Source organism: Triturus cristatus, chromosome 7 (genome assembly GCF_964204655.1).
Source record: "Triturus cristatus chromosome 7, aTriCri1.1, whole genome shotgun sequence".
Classification (NCBI taxonomy): Eukaryota; Metazoa; Chordata; class Amphibia; order Caudata; family Salamandridae; genus Triturus; species Triturus cristatus.
Window position 1 is genome coordinate 486989510 of NC_140590.1, and position 24717 is coordinate 487014226.

General features: G+C 43.3%; 1 protein-coding gene across 5 annotated transcripts in view; it reads left to right on the forward strand.

Moving 5' to 3' along the window:
* Positions 1-24717, forward strand: part of PIK3R5 (phosphoinositide-3-kinase regulatory subunit 5) — a 287692-nt gene that overhangs the window by 179927 nt on the left and 83048 nt on the right. For all 5 annotated transcript variants that reach the window (XR_014966525.1, XM_085616833.1, XM_085616832.1 and 2 more), the window contains exons 9-10: positions 7458-7541; positions 9668-10358. Coding sequence is in view for 4 of the 5 variants with exons in the window: in XM_085616833.1 (XP_085472959.1) it covers positions 7458-7541; positions 9668-10358 (775 nt within the window). In the remaining variant the exon portion in view is untranslated. The remainder of the gene's footprint in view (positions 1-7457; positions 7542-9667; positions 10359-24717) is intronic.

Sequence of the window (24717 nt, forward strand, 5' to 3'; positions counted from 1 at the left end):
TCCACACAGCAGGATTGCTGTGAGCTGGTCTGAGGCCCTGCACCCTTTCTCCACCACTCTGAAAATGTGCCTTCAGGTGCACTACTAGTTGTGGGATGAAGTCCTTTTGGATGCTGAGGCTCCTTGAGGGCCCAGAATCCTTCCTGTTACCTCTAGTGAGCCAATCACAGCAGGATTGCTGTAAGCTGGTCGAAGGCCCGCCCCCTGTCTCCACCACTCTGCAAACGTGAGTACTAGTTGAAAAACCATAGAAATGCACTTAAAAACAAATTTTACAGGGACATCATAGTTTGGAAATAACCTTTAAAAAACCTTAGAAATTCACTTAAAAAAACAAAGTTTAAAGGGACGTTATAATTAAAAGATCGAATTTTAAAAAAAATAGATATCCCCCCCAAAAAACTAAAACCTATGTCCCAGCAATGCACTGCTTATGACCTCACATGTTACATCACTCATGACCTGATCACAGATTACATCATCTGCAGAACCACTCACCCCCCACTTCGCCCATACAATCTGTTGTATACCCACTCACACAACCACTCACATACCCATTCACAGGCCTATACTAGTACTCACACATCCACACTAGTACTCACACACCCACTCACTCCTCCATAGAGCCACTCACACACCCACACACTCACTCACTCACACAGCCATTCACTCACCCATACAGCCACTCATACAACTAGTCACTCCTCCTCACAGCCACTCACACAGTCAGACACTCACCCATACAGCTATTCACACACAGACATATTCACCTATACAGCCACTCACACACCAAGTCACATACCCATACAGCCTCTCAAAACAGCCACTCACTTACCCATACAAGCACTCTCATATCTGCTCATTCACCCATACAGTCATTCACAGACACTCACTCTCCAATACAACCACCATTCACACACCAACTCACTTAACCTAACACTCACTGAAACACTTACTTACTCACTTACTGACCCATACAGCCACTTACGTATCCAGTCACTCACTCATACAGTCATTCGGACACCCACTCACTCACCCATGCAGTCACTCACACAGCTTCTCACTCACCCATGTAGCCACTGACACACCCGCTCACTCAGCTACATAGCCACTCACACACAAAGGAGCGCTCCTAGCCAGCCAAGATGGCGGAGGAGACTCTGTAGAGCTCTGTCCCAACAACCTCGATTATGAATAACCAGCGTGAAACCCCCCCAAAAAAGCCTGCAACAGAGCGATATGGACACCCGAAGTGCCAGTAAGTAACTCTGTAGGAATGGAACAGCGACAAGTTGCAGCGCGGAGGTGCAACAGCACACTAGGCATGACGCGTGAGGCACGCCACCAACGAGACAGCAGAGGGATCCCAGCCTCGGCCAGGAAGCGCCCGAGGCGCCCCCATCAGCCATCAAGAAGCGGTGAATGCCGCAGAGATAAGGCGACATCAGTAACGCAGCAGCTCAACCTCAGTGAATGGAGACGGGGTGACAAACTGCAACGCCAAGGCCCGGTCACAGCGTGCGCCTCAGACTGGAGCAAGAGTGAACCTGCCTACAAGCGAGGGAGCACCCACAGAGCAATCGTGGGACTCCGGACCCCAGCACACATCCCTGGGACCAGGAAGCAACAGGCACCCACCGGCATAGCAAAAAAGACAGAATTCGGAGCTGGGAACACACCACAAGCTGAGAACTGCACCGTGGTGAGAGGACATCGCCCGCAGAGTGTGTTACAGAGAACCCCAGCCTCCTCAATGGTAAGGTGCAAGACCCGGGGGGAACATGGCAGGAGCTGGAGCTCCCAGCCAGCATACGCCACGAGGTGCTGAATCAGGGGGACACTCTTCACCCCCCTCTCGCCCTCAAAAAAACGGGGAACCGAGCCTACGAGCTAGCAGGTAACTCTTAATTGTAAGAGGGGACAAAAATGAACGTTGATCAACACCGGCCCAAATTAGAACCACAGGCCCACGCAGGGAGCCGTAACTAACAGACAGAGATCCCTACAAAGGGAAATGCGCATAAGTTGGGGACTGGACCGGATGAGCACAACCCCAAGTCTGTAGTCCCGGGACACACAAAGCCTAAGCGGTAACCCCCTAGGGAGGATCGCAACTCAGAACCCACCCATCGGAGACCCACAAGCAGTAAGATGGCAATCTACGCCGCTAGACCACGCCACAGGCTGAAACCAAGTAGCACTTGGGCCTACTCCATCAGGTCAGAATTGAATAATTCTAAGTACCCCACTGAGAGAAACAAAGAGAAGTGCAACACTGCGAGTGGCCACCCGAGCATCCTTCGAACCACCCCTGGAATATGGCTAGAGCATAGGATTATACAGTAAACACCTGTGAAGCGCCTGGGGCGAAACAAGTGTGAAGTGGGTGCCAGACCTACAGCTGCCGCCCTCCCGACTGCAGTTGAATGCTGAGACCCCACAGGAGTATAGTCGCCACAACACCTGCTAAACGCCTGTGGATAAATTCTCCTTCCTCCCCTGGGGTGAACTTCAATGCCCACAAGTGGCTGGCCCAGAGGAAAGCAACCTTAAGAATAAAATTGTGATACAATATCTCATAAGTTCTTGAGCATTTGCGGGAACAAAATTGACGACCTGTCTGGTAAAGATAGTGCCTAACAGAAGTCACCCAACTGAATATCTGAATGCTCTCAGCACAAAAGTGGGCCATGGGCCACTTACAGACAAACACGCAGCAACCTGCCGCACATCCAGAAGCGCAAGGAACCCAACACACAGGAGAAGAGAGAGTGGGCTCTCGACCAGTGCTCTCGACCAAACTTGACTCAGTCCTAGCCGCAGTGGAGAACATAGGAGCTGCCCTGGACCACACCCGATCTACACTGGAATCGAAAATAGACAAGGTCCCATCAGACTTTACCCTGCTAAGAGCTGATCCCCGAAAGGTGTCGGACAAAGTCCTGATAAACGAGCAAACCCTACTGGAATTGAAACTCGCCACCCTCAGCCATGCAGCAGCACTGCAAGACATCATTGAGTGTATTATATTGTAGTATGCTTTTATGGTTTGCACTTAAACCGAATAAAGACTTTTGACTGACTGACTGTGTCATCATACTTGAAAAACAGACTGGAAGACGCGGAAGGCCGCTCGCATCGCAACAGCATACGTATGATAGGCCTTCCAGAGGGAGAGGAGGGACAAGACCCTATCTCAGACATTGAAGGCTGGCTGTAAAAACTCCTCCCAGAAGACACTCTGTCACCACAGTTCATAGTGGAGAGAGCACATCGTGTACCGGCCCGTCGCCTACCCCTGGGAGCGAAGCCACGACTGCTGCTTTTCAAGCTAATTAATTATAGAGAAAGGGACACAGTGCTCAGAGAAACTTGCAAGCTTGCAGAAATGAACGTGCAAAACCACAGACATCCGCTGTTTCCTGATGTTCCCTGCCACACTACAAATAGTCACAAAAGGACAAACACGTTTTTTTGATACACCCTCTGAAGTCCGGGACTGGCTAGAGGAATCAGGACAATTAACGGGGCCCAGACCGCCCGCAGACATACAATCACTGCGCCGAAACAAGAGGAACCGCCGCTGTAGCAGAGGAGGGACCCCCAGGCAGGCAAGAACACAAGCAGCAATACCCAGCATGGAACAAAGAATAATGAAGTGTCAAGAAGCTCTCCATATAGCCGCAACCATCCGAAACCACCACGCAACCCTCCGAACCGGACACATACACAGATCTCTCCCGGAGCTCTGCGGGCTTCTCGCCGGTTCAATCCAAGGACCGAGACTCCCTCCAGATGCCGGATAGGACGCCACAGACGTCCGAAAATACAATATGAGCAATGGCAATTGATCAGTATAGTGTCTCCTTTTAATGTTTACACACCCACTTCACGATCAAATTCACATAACACAACTTGGCGGAGGCAAGCTCAAGCACCTAGCACCCTAATAGATATTATTAAATCAGCGCACTCCTAATGCAGTATGCTCTCTTCACCAAATCAGTTACACTCACGGCATAAATTTAAGAGATACAAGGATTCACTAATTAATCCATACTAGAATATTATGAGGTAAATGAACATACTGCAGAGGACCCCTCATAGAGTGGGATGCCTTTAAGGTGACCCTAAAAGGCCACTGCCTCGGAGCCACCTGGAATATACAAAAGCAACTGAATGAAGAACTCAGTCACATAAAGCGACAGCTGTTGGAACAAGAGATAAGACAGTCAGCTGGTAACAAAGACACGGGAAAGCTAGACGTACTGAGAGCTGAACACACAGACCTGTTAGAAAGGCTACGCTGCCTTAACTATGCAGCACACTCAGCACGCACACACACCACTACCGACTGCACAGGTAATATGCTGGTATGGCTACTGCGACATGAACAAACACACCATCCTATAGGAGCCCTGTGATCTGACATTGGACAACTAGCATACACACAGCACGAAATACACGAAACAATGACACGCCACTATACTAAGCTGTACCAATCCGCAAGACCCCACAATGAGAGGCTGCTCACAATGGTTTTAGAGTCTGTATATCTACCTGAAACACAATAGAGCAAAGCAAGCTTTTAAACGAACACATAACCAAAGAAATTCGAAACGCAATCATGGCGCTAGCGAATGGGAAAACACCTGGCCCAGATGGACTCCCAGTGGGATTTTACAAAGCATATGCCACAACACTCGTCCCCCACTTACCCACGCTATATACAGAGGCACTGTGCTAGAAGAGACTTCCCCCGTCCATGAGAGAGGCGAAACTGGGGTCCTTGCCCAAGCCGGATAAATACCCCACCGAATTGGGATCTTACAGACCACTAGCCCTCCTTAATGTTGACCATAAAATATTAGCCAAGCTACTAGCTGACAGGCTCACACAGATGGTGCCCTCTCTGGTACACGCTGACCAGGAGCACCTCATTGAATCGGAGACGATTCTTCAGAATCACCACTTACTCAAATACCCACTGGCCGCACACAGGATGTCTTATAATAGATCTAGAGAAAGCTTTCAATTCTTTAGAATGGGGGTTCCTCTTCACGGCGCTAGAGAGATATAAACTGGGGGACATCTTCCTAAGCATGGTCAGACTGCTTACGATGCTCCAACAGTGCGAGTAAAAACAGGCCCTTACATATCGGACCTAGTAAATGTACAAAGAGTGATTAGGCAGGGATGACCCTCTCTCCGCTGCTCTTTGCAGCAGCAATTGAGCCACTAGCAGAGGTACTCAGATCGGCAATGTGGTAGGGCATAACACCAGGCAACAGTGCACATACCATTTTGTTATATACAGATGATCTCCTGCTATATATAAAAGACGCCCACCAAATTCCCCAACAGTTGGCGCTCACACTGAATAGATGTGCCACCATATCGGGACTAAAGGTGAACATTTCTAAGTCCGATCTGTACTCCTTTAGCGAGAATGGTGTAGACTCAGGCTACACATTCTATGGCAAACAGGTCAGATGGTGCGCGGACACATTCCGCTATCTCGGAATTCGCATATACCGAAACCCGATGGATGTACTAGATGGAAACCTAGGCCGAGCCCTAACCACAGTCCAAACCCAAATGACATTCTGGAGGACACTACGCTGTCAGTGACAGGAAGGGTAGCTCTCACAAATATGGTAATTCTACCCCGATTCCTATATTATTTTATGAATCTCCTGCTATATGTTTCTCCTTCTTTTTCTGCCCATTAGAAAAATTGCTCAAAGAGTTTATATGGGGACACTCCAGACACTACGGAGCAATTAAAAAAACTCTACCTGCCTGTGGACCAGGAAGGCCAAGCGGCCCGAACCTGGAACAGTACTACCTGGCTGCTCAACTACAGTGGGTGGCCAGGTGGATGGCAGATCCACACAGAGGAGACTCCAGACGGGTTGTGACACTTAACCATAAGAAAATGTTATTACATGATGCAAACTGTAACCACGCACTAATTAGTGAACTGACTACATGTCTGACCACTGTAAGTACAATGGTGTAATGCTAACCAGAAGACTTATTTAACAAGCAATTATGATAAGCACCAATTTGATGTATATGTATATGTAAAGCTCATTTATAACCTGCCAAAACAAAAAAACGAATAAAACAGATTTCCCAAAAAATAGTCACTCACACACCTATTCACTCACTGACACAGCTACTCACATGCCTACTTATACACCCATACAGCCACTCACACACGATACAGCCACTCACACACCCACAAAAGCACTCACACACTCACTCACACACCCATACAACCACTCAGATGCCTACTGACACACCCATACAACCACTGACACAACCACACACACACCTACAGACATAGTCAGAAATCCACTCACTCACCCATACAGTCACTCATGCATGCACTCACACACCCATACAGCCACTAACACACTGATACAGTCACACACCCACTGAGATCACACATGTTACAGATAGTATCACTCATTAGTAGTACAACGAGTATACTAATTTAAACACATATACATAATAAATTTTTTGTAAATAAACTCTTTTTTCCTGAAAAGATTATTTGATTTTCAAACATTGAAAATAGCGCAGAACCAATAAAAACTACGTTCTTGACAGTTGGTTACAATGCGATCACCATATGATCCCTGTACAAGGGGAGGTAACTACTCATAATTACATATTCACATACAGAGTCTTAACAGGCTGCTAAGTGTGGGCATTTTTATCTGGTTCCAGGCTATTCAGTGCACAATCTAGGGTGAGTCATCCAGGCCAATTTGGAACGCTGGTGACACGCTCCCATTTGCGGTTACAACAGTGATTGTGCTTCAATTCCCTGTGAAGCAAGGGAGGGAGGATAAGAGCTCAATTGGCCTCGTCTCACTAGCATAGCTTCACACACAACTTTATAAAGTTTTAAGGTATGGAATCTTTTGACGAGCTGCATTATAATTTGATGATTAATTTCCATTGACCTGAACCAATACAGAGAACACACATTTTTGCTTTCAAACTCTTATATTGGGAGGTGGGAATTTCAATATTCAATGTTTCTAAACCCAGCAGATATTTTCTATTTCATCTTCTGTTTGGCTGGTTTCATTGTTATCTGTGTAGCTTTTCACAGGTGTTACGGTGTGCCACACTGAGCTTCAACCATGCTCTGAAAGCTTAATGAGAAATGCTTTGTTATTGTATTCATTTCCAAATAACTAAGTAACTAAAGTAATACTATATCTGACTGTTCTATAACTATCCTCAGTCGAAAGAGTTGAAGGATTCATCGAGAGGAGGGACAGCGCTTTGCTCTGGGCATATTGAGGCCTGTAGGGTCTTTCTTCTGAGCATGTCACACTGCCAGTAGCATATGCATCTAGTGGTCAAGTGTACCTCATTTGTAGCTTAATGAATCATGCTTTAAAGCACCCTCTTTGACTTTCCACCTGTCTTTTCAGAGGATGCCAGCTCAAGTCACTTGCAGACGATCCCTCTGCTCACAGCGACGTGCTTCACGTACCGATGGGACGATGATAACTTTGGTAAGTTAATTGGACATGCAAGGAATGCAAGGATCATGGGCTACCTCTGGGGAAGACGTAACTTATTTAGTGATCTTATGAGCCCACCAGCACGTTTTGTGTACATTTTACCGACAGGTTTGTTCCACTTTAGCATTTGTCGTCCATTGGCGGATACCCAATTTGAAAAATAGTACTAAAGTTGTTGAAGAGCAAATGTGATTTTTGTAAAAGAATGATTGAGCATACTTAGTATAGTGCAACAGCAATCTCGCTGATGTATACTAACATTCTGGTGTCCCAAGAAACAGGGGGGTGACCTGGAATAGACAATGTTATCAGGAGACATGAGCAGACAGGTTTCGATAGCTTCCGCAAAGGGGGATTGAGTGGAAGAAGTCCAAATGGAAGTTGGTCTGAGTTCCAAAGTTAAGACACAAGAAACCTAAAAGAATGACCCCCCTGCCCCCGCTCTGGCGCTCTTGACTCGGGGAACCATGAGAAGGGCAGCTTTGACAGAGTGAAGGGTGCATAAGAGATGATAACTGGAGGGACGGTTTCTGATTAAGAGAGGACCTGAACCAGAGAAGTTTCGGCTACATATGCATATGACTTTAAATCTAGTGTTTTATGAATAGGAATCCAATAGAAAGCAGCAAGTTGATGAGATATGTTCTCCAGGTGGTGGGCCCTAGCGCCAGCTGGGCAGTCATATTTTGCAGGCACTGAAGTTGAAAGTTGGCTATCTTTGGTTCACCAAAGTGGACTAATATGGTAGTTGTATGGCAACTGGGAGATAGTGGATGATCTTGTTCAGAGTTTGGAGAAGAAAGACGCAGGTGCAGGGAGCTTAGCAATTTGGGACTGAAAGGAGAGCTATCTGACAATCAAATGCCAAGATTCCTGGCTTGAGAAGCTAGAGGTGGTGAAGGGCTCATGATGCAAAGTGTCCAGTCAGGGTAGAGGGCTGTTGATGAAGCCTAAAATATTTGCTTTGTCTGAGTTTACTTTAGGTTTGTTTAGAAGCATGGATATTGGCCAGGGAAAGCCGAACTTGATCAGGCCAAGACTCAAGGAAGTGGTTAGATTGCAATGAGAAAATTATCAAGGTTTTGACCATGTGGCAATAAAAGGTCAATCCTATGGTCCCTAATCAAGTGAGCAAAATGGACTACATAGAGATTGAAAGTGGGGCTAAAGGCTGTGGCTTGTGTTGCACCACGAGTAACTAGAAGGAATAAACAAAGACCTGCCTCTTCTGAAGAAAGGAGAAGCACCAAAAAAGGGCCCTGACTCATGCAATTGAGTCAAAAAAGGACGAAGAGGGAAGGTATTAGAGGCTGCAGAAAGTCAAAGAGGATCAGGTATCAGGCTCGCAATTATTTAGGAAGTGGCGTATGCCATCCAAGTCAGTGAGAAGGAATGCTCTGCACTGTGCCCAGAGTGGAAGCCCTCAGACAGGATTTAAAAGCACCCCCTTCTCTAAAAATGCAGAAAGCTGGAAAGTAACCTCAGCTTTAGTTAGTTTCATCCACCTCTTCCATGGTAAAGGAATCCTTTTTGAATATCACTGTCCCCAGTCCCAAACATCCTAAAAAAGATTGCATGTGGCTCTTTGACTCACAGCTCTACTCTTGTTGGAGCTCAACACCATGAGGGAAGTAGAGAGGAGCAGCATTTTGTAGAAACACTGTAATATTAGGGATAGAAGCAACTACCCACAGGGTCCTTATGCAAAAGCTATAACACTTTTCTACACACTGAGTGGCATTTGTGGGACTAAAAATATCTAATTAAATAACCTCTCGCTTTTTTGTGAATGTCATTTTCCCCATCTGTGACATTACCATGCACTGTTATTTGCATATCAGTGGTGCCATAGGGTAGTGCAGAGATGCCCCAAATTCTAGAGTATTGCCTGTACTCTGCAACGATTTCTGTCAGTGGAATATAACATGTGCTCACTGTCAACATCATAAAATCCAAGGTATGGCATTGTTTCATGGACTATTGCAGTATTTTGGAGGTCCATCTTCCCTCTCTATGTCAAATCTCCAGATTTTGTTCGCTAAGAAAAACACTCTCCAAAGTAACATTGCATCCCTTTGTATCAAGGGCTAACTTTGGATATTTCTTTTATGTTTGAGGTATCTTGAAAGAAGTCCTGATTAATGAATGTGATATCCAGGAACCTCTAAATTTAAATGATGACGTGGAAGAGGAGGAAGACGAAGATGTGGAGACAGACGGGAGCTACCCAGAAAGGGACTCTGTCATCTCCACCCTGTCCACCAGCTCTAAAGACTCGTTGATGTCCTCCTCTTTGTCTATTGCATCCAAAGACTACATGAGATCATTTGTTTCCAGTCTCTCCAACCATGTGGATAGTGGCTATGTGGATGATAGCGATGAAAGTCCTCTGGAGCCGGAGTCCAAAGTGGGAAAGAAGCATAGGGTGGGGCATAAGTTCACCAAACCATTCATCAAACTCATGAAGAGCAAGAGCAATCTAGCCCTGAAGCGAGACAAGCTTGGTGAGATAGACATAGGGCATAGCTACCCTTCCTCATCTGCTTCGCTACCTCTGCGCAGAGCAGAGAGCCTGTACAGTGCTGGAGCTAGCAAACAAATTCTAGGTCGCTCTCGGAGAGCTCAATCACTGCCTCAAAACACTCTGAACCCCTTTTTTACTGAAAACCACCTGGCTCAAAATGTCTTCTTCAAGAGGAGGCCCTTCCTGAGCTGTGACGATGATGGCAAAGTATCCACGCTGCGTGTTGTAGTCTTTGGGTCGGACCGGATCTCAGGGAAAGTAGCACGTGCTTACAGCAACCTCCGGTAAGTCTTGCGAAACACAAGAGCATCTCTTGTGGTAGAACGGAACAATTGAATTGCCTTTAACTATTGATTTATCTAACATGACTGCTAAAATCTACCATTTTACTCACATAACACCAGGTTTGGAAACAGTAAGATATGTATTTAAATGCCAGCTAAGTCACTTGACATTTGACATGATCTTTAGCAATGTATCATATCTCTATGGGCATCAGGTCCAGATATATTGTTTAGGGGTGCTTTGTTGCTGACAAAGTGTTATATCATTGGTTTATCTAATCTCAGTCAAAACTTTATTCGGCCACTTGAGTCATAAAAGTACATTAATAGATAAACATCTTCAGACATTTACACAAACTGATCAATATTTACATCCCATACATTTGTGCAAAATTAAAAAGACTGACAGCTACAAAAAAAAATTTAATTCATAAAAACAGTCATTAAAGTTCAATGAGCAGAATTTACATGAGTTGTTGTGATTTATTTTGGAAGCACACAGGATATAACTTGTAATGGTTTTTTCCAAATGATCCTCCCCTATAATTACTTTAAAAACCCTCTCCTAATGTGCCACATAGCATTTAAAAAACGAGATACGGCAAATACAATTGGAGGATCAGAATCATATTTTAGCACTCTGTGGGCCTCTAGACAATGAACAAACCCTAAGTTTTTGCATAGTTGGATTATCCAACGTTTACGGGGCAGAACATATGCAGGGCAGAAGAACAGTACATGAATTTCAGACTCGGCCGTTAAATTACATGCAGGACACACACTTGAGTTCCCTGGAGCCCATAAGCTAGTGTGCGCTGCCAGTGGTAGATTCCCCAATCTGAACGGCAGATACAATTTCCTAGCCATAGGAGGGTAGATTACATCCTGAAAGAGTTCTTTTTTGTATACCTCTTTAATTTGTAGGAACTCCATGTCTTTGGCACTTTCTTGGAGGGACAGTAGGTTGGATTGCCTATAATGTTTTACAAGGTCCGACCTAGATATCAAAGCACAGGAAAACTCTGGGGATAACCATAGCTCTGGCCTGCCCAGCCTAGCGGAGAGATTCCTTATGTGGGCCAGCCACGGTATTTTACTGGGATTTAATCTTGGGAGGAGCTCTTTTAGCTCGACTTTGTAGGAGGACAGCTCTGGAGTGACCCATACCCGATGCCAAAACGTCAGAGGCCTAAGGGCAATCTCTTCATCAATTGGCCTCATGCCCAGATCCAAACGAAGGGGAACTAGTGGGGTGCTGCGTGGAAGGCCTATAAGCTGTCTCATAAAGTTGTTTTCCAGCTTGACAAGATCAGAGGTAGAACAGTGCCCCCAAAGCTCCGCCCCATATAGTGTAGCCCCCCTTGCTTGGGCCTCGAATATCTCCACTACAGGAGCTGCTGGCTTATATACAGATGTTCAAAACAATTTCATGATCCCGCCCACTGTCTGGGTTAGCCTCAGTCTTGCTTTAGCCATCTGGGGGTCCCACCCAAGTTGCTCAGATAATGTAATACCCAGATAATCGAATATCCTCATTTTTTCAAGGATGATACCGTTGAGAGAGGAGTTTGGGCAAGTATTCATCGGAGGATTAAAGACCATAAATTTGGTTTTGGATAAGTTAATCTCCAGACCTCTCATATAGCAAAACTGTGCAAACACATCTAGGATGCGTTGGATACCTAGAGGTGATTTGGACAATAGCAGGGTATCGTCCGCGAACATCATCGCGGGTATCTTCCCCGTGGCTAACTTAGGGGCATCAGTGTCTTTTATGTTGTTGAGAAAATCAATAAGCCCATTAATGTAGAGACAAAATAAGGTGGGGGCTAGTACGCATCCTTGTCTCACCCCTTTTTGACAGGAAAGCGTGTAGAGAGTCTCCCGTATTTTCCACATCTTACCTGTGCCAGTATGTAACCTCACTAACACATGAAGGAGGTAAGGAGGAATCCCAAGGTCGCTAAGCACTTCCCAGAGTTTCTTCCTGGGTACGAGATCAAAGGCTGACTTCAGATCAACAAATATAAGATAGAGGATGCCACCCTCCATCTTCACCGTTTTCCAGAAAAGTAGCTGTAATCTAAAAATCTGGTCCACGGTTGACATGTTTGATCTGAAGCCGGCCTGGTAGGGACTCAAAATCTCCTCTTCCTCAATCCACCCCTTTATCCAGGCCAAAAGGACTCTGCCCATCAGTTTTTGAGTGATGTCAATTAAGCTGATGGGTCTGTAGTTAGAGGGTAGCAGAGGGCAGCCTTTTTTGAATATGGGTACTATCTCAGCGCCATTCCAAGTATCGGCGGGATTCATGTCCTTTAGAATAGCATTGAATAGGGCACACAAATATGGGACCCATATGTTGGGTTCCTCCCGAAAGAGGTCCCCCGGGAGTTTGTCAAGACCAGGGGCTTTGTTGGGGTGCAAGCTGTTAATAGCATTTCCAACTTCCGTCATAGATATATCCCAGCCCCCCTCCTGGCAAAGCTCCGGAGTTTTACTCTGGATATCTGGGCCGATGGGATATCCAGGCAGAGTACACAAATCACATTCACTCAACAATATTCACAAGTCTATGGCTCCGCCTCACAATTCAAGTTTCCACAGTGGTGCTTGTTGTCTGTCCTCTCTGCTTTAGACCACCCAGTCTTGATTATGAAGAACGCCAAGCCTCCATCTGCATGCTTGTACATGTTCCACTGATGGAAACCTCTGGAAGCTACCTGCTGTTATCACCATTCTCATGGTGCAGGTTTTCCACTTGAAAGAGGACATCTGCCACATTTCATCACGCATAAGAAAGACCAGTGACGTAGTAGGAGATTCTAAACATGTGCAATGTGAAGATTTTGGTTCAATATTTAATATCTAAACAGAAATATTGTGAGGCACATGTGCGCAGCTCTGTTAACATTAATGGGGCAATGAGACTGATCAAGAGTGCTTTGCTAAAAGGTCTTGGATTCAGAACCAAGGAATCAATGCACTGTAATGATTGTTTGCTGTGTTGGTGTGTCTCCTGGCTACAGAATATTGCAGTGTCTCGTTGCATCTTAAGCAGTCATTCTGGGGTTTCTTATTAGTGTCAACATTTTCTCTACAACTAAAATGGTGAATTAGCCATTGATCATTAGAATGGACTGCCATCTCAGTAACCAGATTCACAAACTATTGATGCACATAAGCTCACCTTACAAATGCACACAAATGCAAATACAAAAGCTTGAAAATGGCTGAATTTATGAGCGAAAGCAGATCACACAACATTAATTTGCTCTGTATTATTTTAGTATGATCATTTCACACTTTGTGCAATTTTTCATACGGAGAACAGTTTACCATACAACCGCACCAATTTTGGGGGTGTTCCATTCTCACTCTGGAAACCACATTTCTCCTACCCCTCATTAGAGTTTCCAAACTTTCCAGAGTAATCCAAAGTCTTTGGCCCAAGTATAGACTCCCATTAAAACATAGATTATATCTCTTTAAACTACATTTACCCCTCAAGAATGCAGAATGGCTACATTTAGATATAAAAATATAACATACTTATTATTGAACCCAAAATCATTGAGTCTACATTATTATTATCTGTCTAATAGATTAGCAGCCTCATGCATCAAGCCAAAATCCAGTCGGTAAAATACCGAATCGCTAATAACTCCCGTTAGTGAGTAAAAAAAAACGAATCCCAATGCATCAACCCAAATGCAAAAATCGCAATTTAAGGAATCCTTAAATAGCGATTCCTTAAATTGCGATTGCATTTAAGGAATCCCAAATTGAGATTCCTTAAATGCAATGCATTAAAGTTAAAAAATTAGCGATTTCGCTAACAGGGGGAGCAAATTACCATGAAGATGAACTTCATGGTAATTTGCAAAAACTTTGAAAAATGCACTTTTGTGCATTTTTCAAAGTTTCATGTTGCGCACACACATGCCCTTAGAGCATGTGTGTGTGCAACATATGTGCACATATCAATTTCAGGGGTGCAATAGGGTGTCATTTTGACACCCTTGCACCCTTGAAATTGCATGAGCAATTTGCGAGAACCTACTGGTACTCGCAATTTGCTCATGCAATCTCCAATTCATTCCTATGGGCCTGGAGGCCCATAGGAATGATTGGGACGGCATTCCTTAATTGCTACTCGCAATTTGCTAGTCGCTATTAAGGAAAGTTAAGGAATAGCTATTTGAATAGCGATTCCTACATGCATAGCCTTTTGCTATTCCTTATTAGCGAATCCTTATTTTTCGCTGATAAGGAATCGCAAATGGCATTGTTGATGCATATGCCCCTAAGAGATGAAACTATCAGTAACAGCTAAAATAACAGTATAATGAATATCTGCACTTTCTAGTTTATACAGATTCATAAATATACCAAGATAAACTGTAAAGAACGTTTTAAAGAAACCAACACACAACCCCGAGTAATTAATTCTTATGAGATGGAAAGCTAAACAAGGTTTAAAATACTACATTAGTGGTTGCTTGTCTCTACCTGATATTAAATAACTATGAATGATGACTAAGACCACACAGATTCTGCAGATTGGTTTAAGGAATAAAATGTTTTATAATAAGAGGACCTGGTGGGAAGCAAAATTATTAGTAGATGATTTTTTTAAAAAAAATAACTGTCTCTCATATGCCAATACTTTAATACAGTTTGCAGTAAAGGGGTGACTCATATAATCTAAATACCATATAAACATGGTTTCCAGGCCATCTTTATTTACAAGTATTTGCTGCAGGATGTAAGCTCCATTGGGAATACATCCACTGACCCCAGTGGGGTGCTTTCCACAGTTTGTAAAGTTCTGCCCTATATTGATCCTGTAAAATCTGCATCCTCACTTCCTGGGTAGTTTTTTCCAATATACCTCAGCCCACGCAGACATTTTGTGTAGTAGATTACAACGTTTGTCTGACAAGATGTCTATGACAGAGTTTTTCGATTCCCTTTGATCAACAGAAAAACTCTTCAAATTTTCTGAAGTCTAACACGTGGAACAGTGGCCATATTCATAATGTATCATAATTTTGTGACCCCACAACTCCATAATGACAGCGTTTTGGGGGAGTCGGTATAGGCTTTCAATAGTTCATCATGATTATTGGGTGATCTTTTGAATCCAAACACTGGGGAATGTCACCAGATCAAAAGATGCCATTGTTTTTTTACGGCACGTCGCATATCATTGCTCTGATTGCCAAAAGTGGTTATCAAACTGGTTTGGATGGGTCTACCTTAGCGTTACTCACAAACAAAGCATCTCTGTTATTGTACCACGCTCATTTAAGTGCACGGCATACAAGCAGCTAAGGGAAACCTCATGATATCAAATGCTGTGCAAAACGGTCTGCTTCCTTGAAGTAATCAACACCCTTTGTATGATTTATTTTTATTCTAGGAAATTGGCCAAATGGCAGATTATCCCTGAGAATACAAGAGTTGCGCACTATCGTAAAGTTGGTGTGCGTTTTTATCTGTTAGCTTTCTAAAAAAGGTTGGTAAAGAGTGTAACATCTTCCAGAGCAATTGACAAATCAAGTAATCTAACCCTTATTTTGTTAAAAGATAACTTGAACTTCAAGTTGTCACACCTAAAATGTATCCATTCATGAAACATCAGTAATCTCTCTAAGGCTCCCTTCCATATCATCAATACACCATCAATGTAACACATCCAAGATTTTATCCAACTATTAAATGGGTTTGTCTCATAATATATAATCTCACCCTCAAATTGAGCTACGTAAGAAGTAGCTGCATTTGGGGCATAGGCTGCACCCATAGCAGTCCCCTTAATTTGTTGGTAAAAATTGTTCTTTACCAAGAGTTAGTTGTCAATCAAGGCAATGCGTGTACATTCCATTATGAATGAAGGTAGGACCCAATGTGGTCTAGGTCTTTCCTCCAAAGTACCTTTAGTGACTCATAATGCTTGTAATTGGGTAATGTTTGTGTATAAGCTTTCAATAACCCCTGGTACTAGAAAATCAGCCTCTGCCCTGAGTACTAAGCCTTTTTAACGTTTGTATCACCATAGCACTATTCCTCACATAGGATCGTATATTTGCGACAAATGTTTTAAGAAAAAATCAACATACTGGAAAAGAGGTTCCAGTACAGATTGACAACCTGCCCCAATGGTACGACCTTTGGAAAGTTAAATTCATACTAGCGAATCCAACCCTACCTTAGGGCTAAATAGGTGAGAGCACACCTCTTGTACCGTTGGGTTATGTGACAAAGGGTAATAGTATTAATTATTAGAGAATTAGCAATGAATTTCAACCATGTACTTACATCTGTTCTGTAACACAATCCTACTTCCTATATAGGTGGGTTTTATGATTAAATAACCAATACACTCCAGTTTCTTTTATAGTGTTAGATACCCAAGGCAAGAGGTTAAATTGTATATACTTGTTACGCTTAAAATGTAAGTCCACCTTTGCCAAGATGATGTTCTCAAAGAGTGTAATCTTTTTACTCACTTGAAGACTCAATGAAAGAATATGGAGAGTAATCACAGTCCTGTGATGTCACATTCTGCTATGAAATCCAGTCATTAAAAAAAGTTTTTTACCCAGATGAGCTTGAAAAAACGATATAATTCAAGACTGGAATAGAAAGGCTCTTTCCCATAGTGTGAACACAGGACAGGCCTTTGATCAAAAGCCTTATTGCATCTTCATTTACAATATGGGGGACAAATTAAAGACAGGGATGTTCATTTATTTTCTGTTATCAGTTGTAATACTCTCTTTTACCAGTCTTAATATACCTCATAGACTGATGGTCTGTTTTTAACCCAGAGTGTATTGATTGCAATACTACCTCCTCTGGCCCTTTCTTCCTCCCTGTCATTGTCAGCCTCTAGGTTGGCACCTGAACTAAAAAGGAGAGGGCTGAGGATTACTGTCTGACATTCACTGTTGTTTAGACGTACTTAGGTGTTGGTCAGTATAAAAATCAACAGATGAATCTGAAAATGTAACTACTGTTCTTAGAGATCTAGAATCCTCACTGCTCCTATGCTGTTGATATAAATGTTTATGCAGATATGGGTATACCATTTCTTTGTTAACAACCTGATGTCTCAATGTCATTTTCAGTGTTTTTAGAAATATTTATCACTTGAAATTCTTTATTCTATCTGTTAACTCAGTCTTGCAAACTATTAGACTCGGATAAGGAATCTAAGAGAAGAATCTTTTTTTTCTTATTCAACAAGTTGTGCTTGTGTAACTTTCATATGTGATAATGCAGTCTCAGTACTGTGCACCATCCAATTTTGACTTCATCTTTTAGAAATATGTCTAAAGTTTGTTTAAAATTTCTATTCAACTGTTCATACTCCTCAAGTTTTGAGCAGTCTTAATTATGTCATTAATTAGTATTTTTGTCTAGTAATGATTGGCCACCTGCTGTTGTTTGTATGTATTCTTCTGTATAGTCCAAATGCTCTCTCTCAGACATACAATATATGATAGAGAGGACACTGTAAGAAAACCACAATCAGGAAGTCACCTTTATTATCAAACCATTACTTTATTAGCCCTTGCTACCTAATGTATACACTCGTATAACCCTACTACAACATGGGTTTACCCAGCAACCCCACAGGTGTTTGGATATAAACACATACAAAAAACAACTACTACCCCTGAGGGATTCTATCATTCAACATAATACCTTACTTTTTGAGCAATTAAAGCACTTTTTCCTCAAACATGAAGAAGGTAAATGTCGAAGCTGCAAGGACCAAAGAAATAAATGTTTATACATTTAATGCATGAGTTTAAAAAAAAATTCAAGTAATATTTTTCTTTTGTTTCATAGAGCTGGAGAGTTTTACTTGTACAAAGCATGTAAGAGACAATCTACACAAATCATACAAGACATAAAAACCTTCGACATATTGAAAAACACCTTAAGCCCAATTATGCGCTTCCTACCAGAGGAAAGGGTTTATGAATCAATCTTTTATGTAAATCTATTCGATGATAAAGAAGTCTAAGTTTTAGTGCCGTTTTTAAGTCAGAAGGACCATTCTCAGGACTAGCATGTTAAAAAAGAACAAGTCTTGTCTCACTGCTGAAAGAACCAAATGGCCAACTTTGGAAAAATCATATATAAAAATGGATGCAGTTTAGTGTCCCACCCCAATATAGCAAAATCATTGTCTATTTGAGCTACTCCACTTAATCATTGATTTGACTAGTTTCTTAATGATACATCATAATTATACATGATGAATTAGTGAAAGAACCCAAAAAGGATAATAATTGGAAATTGACAAATTCATGTTTCCTCAATTAGATGAAATTGAAAAGTATTATTCTTTAAACAATTTTCATTTCACACATTCCTAAATAATCAAATATCGATCCCTTGAAGTCGCTACTAATCAAATAGCCTTAGACAATTAATTATTCAACAAAACATTTGTTAAAAAATTGTTGGCACATTCTGTCAATTTTGACAGAATATTGCCCTTAGTGTTCCACAATTATATTGTTGAAAGTAGATGTTTAAAAAAAATAGATAAATTGAGTGTGTAACCATTTTCATTCACTTTTCACATTCCTTTATAGTCATGTATTAGACCGTTGATATCTTTCATGGTCTAATTGCCATAGACAATAAATTATTCAATCACTAATATTATTACTCAACAGGCTTGTTTTAGTAATTCTTACTCTATCACATAAATACAGCAGTAATGAGACTAATATTCTTACAACACATGTTTACATAAGTAATTTACACAACATCACATGACGCCGCCAATATTATCACCATAAGCTTTCATTTCCTAAAACAGGCAGTCCTCCGCTCACCCAGTTCTAGAAATCTGAGCATAGGGCAGTTATGTATATATTTGTTTAACATCCAACTTCAACAAATACAAAACACAATATTTTGTGCTCAATGTGACAAAAAAAGGGAGGGGGGGGGCACAGAAAAGTATGCCCAAAACAAAAAAGGCTAATGCTAATCTCACTAGTATCAAACACAGTATTACTCCAACAACAACAAAATGCTTGATTAGAAAAGTCAAAAAGAAAGCAAACATTGTCATTGTGGGTCAATGTTTGGCTAAGTGTCCAAACCATAATTTAATTCAAACACAACATTATAGCTGCCATAAAGCTACGACATATGAAAACATTTAGATAAATTACCACCCAGACACTGTGGTAGTAATAGATCGTACAGTGCTAAATACAGCAACCCTCAAAAGGTGCATGTTATGGAGCTCCCATGTACTGGTGCCTATGAGGCAATCTATAAATTGTAAGTTGAATCTTATTTTGAAAAAATGTGAACATCGGTTACTACCCCCTAATGAACTTTGCAACAGTTCAGAGACATACACCTACCTGCTTTTTCCATGTCCCCCATTCCTGTCAATCATACCTTTTTGTGCCTGCTGTTAACACCTAGTTGAGCACTTTCTTTACCTGAAATCAAATCCGCAGGAATTCCATTCTGTTCCATAAGAGAGACCATTAACATCGCTTTACCCTTAAAATGACAATGCGGCATGAAAAACATTTGGCTGTCCATGTAGGACACTGGCTTAAAGGCATGGGGAGATGTTGCTATCTGTCGCCCAGCTACCTGCACCTGGTTCCCACATGCCCAAAACAAAATTTACATTTGACTTGTCCCATTATCCACTCATAATTTCTCACTTCCAGCACCTCACAGCCAGGCCTTCCTAATGCATTTTGCCTCACCTGATCTTTGTGGCCACGGTCATCAGTGTGCTCAATCTTACCTATTGTTCATCATAGATATTACAAGAGTATAAAAACAGTGATCCATCCAGTGCTCCCTGTTAGAGTTCACCTCTTTAACAACAACTGTGCTTGTTGTCTATCTTGTTGGGCATCCTTCTATGTTTGGTGGTAATGGGAAATCCTGCATAACGCCAAATGTGAATTAACTGGTGAGATTATATCTTTCATAGGAGTTATACAATGGAGGAAATTACACTATTGGGTGTCCTCTGATTTTATCATTTCCTCCAGAAATTAGGAGATTTTTTCTAAATTAAGTGGCATTCATCTTTTAATTTTAATTTTGCACCCTTTGAATGGCTTTCAAATCCGTGGTTATTTCCAGACTGCATTCACTTTTGAGTGTCACACATTTTATTCTATACTCAGCCCCTGTAATCGAAGTTTGTAGCGATTGTTTGAGGCTTATTCAATAGCAGTTTTTGCAAGACAGACACAGCACAGCACCACAAGTTTGCATCAGTGATAATGGCAGGAGTGAAATTAAGTAATTTAGAAAAAAATCTCAGGAACATATACTTTCTTAATTTCTTTCAACTGTGTTGTTAGGCGCCTTCAATAGACGGTTTACTGAATGTTTTTTGATATTGTTGTTCTAGTCATTTTTCGGTTTACAGACTGTTTTCCTTTACTTCTGTGTGTACAGAGCAATATCAGTATTTGTGTATATTTACAAAGATCCCATACCCGCCACATCAGCATTGCACAGGGTTCTTCCTTCTGTTTTCTCTTGTACGCAGACAGGGTGGTTGAGTGCTCTACGGTATTACTGCTTTTACGCATCTCTGGTGTGTGAGCACCACCATTGGTTCCAGTGAGCATGTCCTCTGCACACACAAGCAGAAGGGGGACACAGAGCAGTGGATCCCGTATCCAAGGTGGCTGTGTGCAGCTTGGCTGATCTCAAAATATTATAGTTTGCAAACATTGTACACATGATTCTGTTAAATTCATTGAAACCAAGGAGTTTAGGTTTCTCAAGTTTATTAACTCCACCAACAAGTTTCATCAGACTGCTGCCACACCAGTCAGTAATGCTCCATCCCCTTGTCACTATGGTTCCCACGTACCCATGTTCCACAAGATGTGTCTTGGGCATAAAAGGACATTTGCTAGGATATTCAAGATAAAGATCATAACAGATTCTTTGTAACTTGCTCATAAATTTGGATTTCTACCTGCATCTTGAAAGTTGTCTGCGTCAATCAAGGCAGTGCAAGGATCAGCGTTGATCAAGTCATCACCCTTTGTATGTTACTTACAGTCATGTCATGCCTCACTCATCTGCTCCGCCTCCCTTAACCCCATTACATATTCCGGCCATCAAATGGGCACTCTCCGAAATGATCCGGGGGTAGAACATCAGGAAGCAGTCTGTAGGTCACAGGTTGGATCCAAGTTCACCAATCGCTCTTCTCTGCACTGAACAACCTGAGACGCAAAGAGGCCAGCAGAGACCATCTGTGAGAAAACATTTAAGTGTAGGCTGATAAACAAGTTGGCACCACAGCTGCCTAGACATGGCTTCCCTTATTTTTGACAGGGGTGAACAGACTGTGCAGTTTCTTACACATAAACAAAGCAAATACCAGGGCGAAGTAAACGATACCTTTAAAATGCAATTCGTCATACCTGGTGGCATTGGGAACTTTATGTAACTGTACCTGCTTTCAATCAAATAAAATGTGCAATTGATATGAACGCTCAGGCTCCATTATGAACACGTCAATAGAAAACAAATCCACCAGAGCTTGGTTTAAGGCACTGTTAGAACCGGCGGTCTCTAGTTGGCAGAGGTATACACTTCTGACAAATAGGGACCAACCAACTCTAGTCAGGGCAAGGGGATTACACACTCAGATAACCCCTGCTACCCCCTTGGTAGCTTGGCAGAGCAGACAGGCTTATCTCAGAGGCAGTGTGTTAAGCATTTATGACCACATACAGTAATAAAGTGAATACACTACAGATGGACACGACACAGAAGTTATTATAAAAATAGTATTTTTATATAAGGCTTAGCACAAGACCAAGTAAAAACAAAAAAATATACCACAGTCTTAATAAATACTCTTTGGAAGGAAAAATAATAGTTCAAGTAAGGTTTCTTCTTGGCAAATAGTTCTTTAGCAAAGTATTCTTCTGCACAGTTCTTTGGCAACAATGTAACCCCCACAGGAGTCACACGACGTCGAGTCTACAAGATTCCCAAGGTTCGGCGTCGACCGCGAGGAGCGCTACGTCGAGCCTGGAGTCGCAACAGACCCCACAAGTACAGTACCTTGAGAAACGAAGAAAACGATGATCCACGGCGTCGAGATGTCGGCGTCGAGGTCGGCGTCGATCGTGCCTCGGAGTCGGGTCAATCCGCAGTGGTGACTAGGGATGTCGGGCCGGAGCAGCGCTCACGGCGTCGAGAAGGGCGTCGAGTCGATGCGATCAGCAGCGGTGTCGGGACGGGGTCGCTTGGAGGTGGAGCCGATACTCACTCCTCACTGGCGTTGATACCGGCGTCGAGACGGGGTCACTTGGAGCCGGGGCCGATACCCACTGCTCACTGGCGTTGCTGCTGGCGTCGAGACTGCAGATTTTCCCTTGTGTACTGGAACCAACACTTTCCAGCAATTCAGCAATTCAGTAGATGGTGAAGTCCTTTGGCCCTGTGACTTCAACAGGAGACTGGCACTCTTCCAGTCCTTGGAGATTTTCTAGCAAGTGTTCAGAGAGTACACACCAAGTTCCTCTCTCCTTGTTCCTTGGCAAAAATAAAGAAGCAGCTTTCAGGTTCCTCCACAGCAAAACAGCACTCTGGCAGAAAGGGGAGGCAAGTCCTTAGATCAGCAGGCTTCTTGTCCTTGGTACAGGTTTCCTTGTCAGAAGTGATCTGAGTTCTTGGTTCAGGGGTCCTTCTCTTATACCCCTTTTTCCCTTTGTTCCCTTTGTCCAAGCAGGGCGATTCCCACCATCTCAGGTTTGTTGTGGGTGTTGCCAGGCAGAGGCACCTGGCCTATTCACTGGGCAGGGCAGAGTCCTCAGCCGCCCAGCAGGAGGCGGAGCCAGTATTGTCACTGGTAGGAGCAGGGCTATCAGTCGCCCAGCAGGAGGCGGGGCCGGTATTGTGTCAGGCAGGGCAGGCTACTCTTCCCTCACTCTACGTGTAAACGCCCCATTCACCCCACACTGACTCACTCAGACCTCTGGAGCCACTCAGCCCCTGACACACACACCAAACCAGCAGAGACCGGTAGATAGTTGGACAAGAAAAATAGCCACTTTCTAAAAGTGCTATTTTCAAACATAGAATTTAAAAACCATCCATCCTAAAGGGTGTGTTATTAAATTCTGAGTTCAGGGATACTAAACTCGACTCGCTACCATGCTCCCTGAGTCAGATAGATTATAATGGAGTTAATAATCAGTCTGCCCAGTCTGGCCTATTGGAGGCAGGTAGCCCTTCAATAGTGAAAAACGAAAATGGCTGTAATTCACTATTAGGTCATGCCACACACATCAGGGCATGACCTACCTTTTACCAACAATGCACCCTGCCCTAGGGCCTACCATAGAGGTGTCCGAAATGTGGCAAAGGGAAGGTTTAGAGACTGGTAAGTAGGTTTCCTTACCAAGTCGACATGGCAGTCAGGGACTGCACGCAGGCGCTGCGGTGGCAGGCCTGAGACACATTTTACACGCTGCTTCTGTGGGTGGCACAACCAGTGCTGCGAGCCCACCAGCAGCAGTTAACTTACACGCCCTTGGCACGCGCAGTGCACTAGACTAGGGTCTGAACAGTAAGTCAACCAAGCCAATCATGGTAACACCAATCAATGTAACAATTTAGCATAGGGAGCACTTGCACTGTGGCACTGATCAGCAGTGGCACAGTGCCCAAAGCAATAATCCAGCAAAAACATCGTAAACAGAGGAGGCAAACAGAAAAAATGGAGGAGAGACTCATGCCAATGATGCCAGGTCTAACACGTGTCCCCTCCAGCTGAAATGTGGGGAGAACTACCCTTCACCCAGGGAGTCCTCATCACTAAGGCGGAAAAATCTGGACAGACCATCAGCATTGGCGTGATCTGTACCAGGGCGGTGTTCCACCGTAAAGTCCATCCCCTGTAGGGAAATGGACCACCTCAACAGCTTTGGGTTCTCACCCCTCATCTGCATTAACCATCTGAGGGGCCTGTGGTCCGTCTGAACCCGGAAGTGAGACCCAAACAAGTAGGGTCTTAGCTTCTTCAGCGCCCAGACCACAGCAAATGCCTCACGCTCTATCGCACTCCACCTTTGTTCCCTGGGAAGTAACCTCCGGCTGATGAAGGCTACAGGTAAGTCTCGGCCCTCCTCATTCATCTGTGCTAGAACAGCCCCCACACCATGCTCTGAAGCGTCCGTCTGGACAATGAATTCTTTTGAAAAGTCGGGTGCCTGGAGGACCGGTGCTGTACACATTGCAGTTTTCAGGGTGTCAAAGGCTTTCTGACAGGCGTCAGTCCAGATCACAAGTCTCGGCTGCTTCCTGG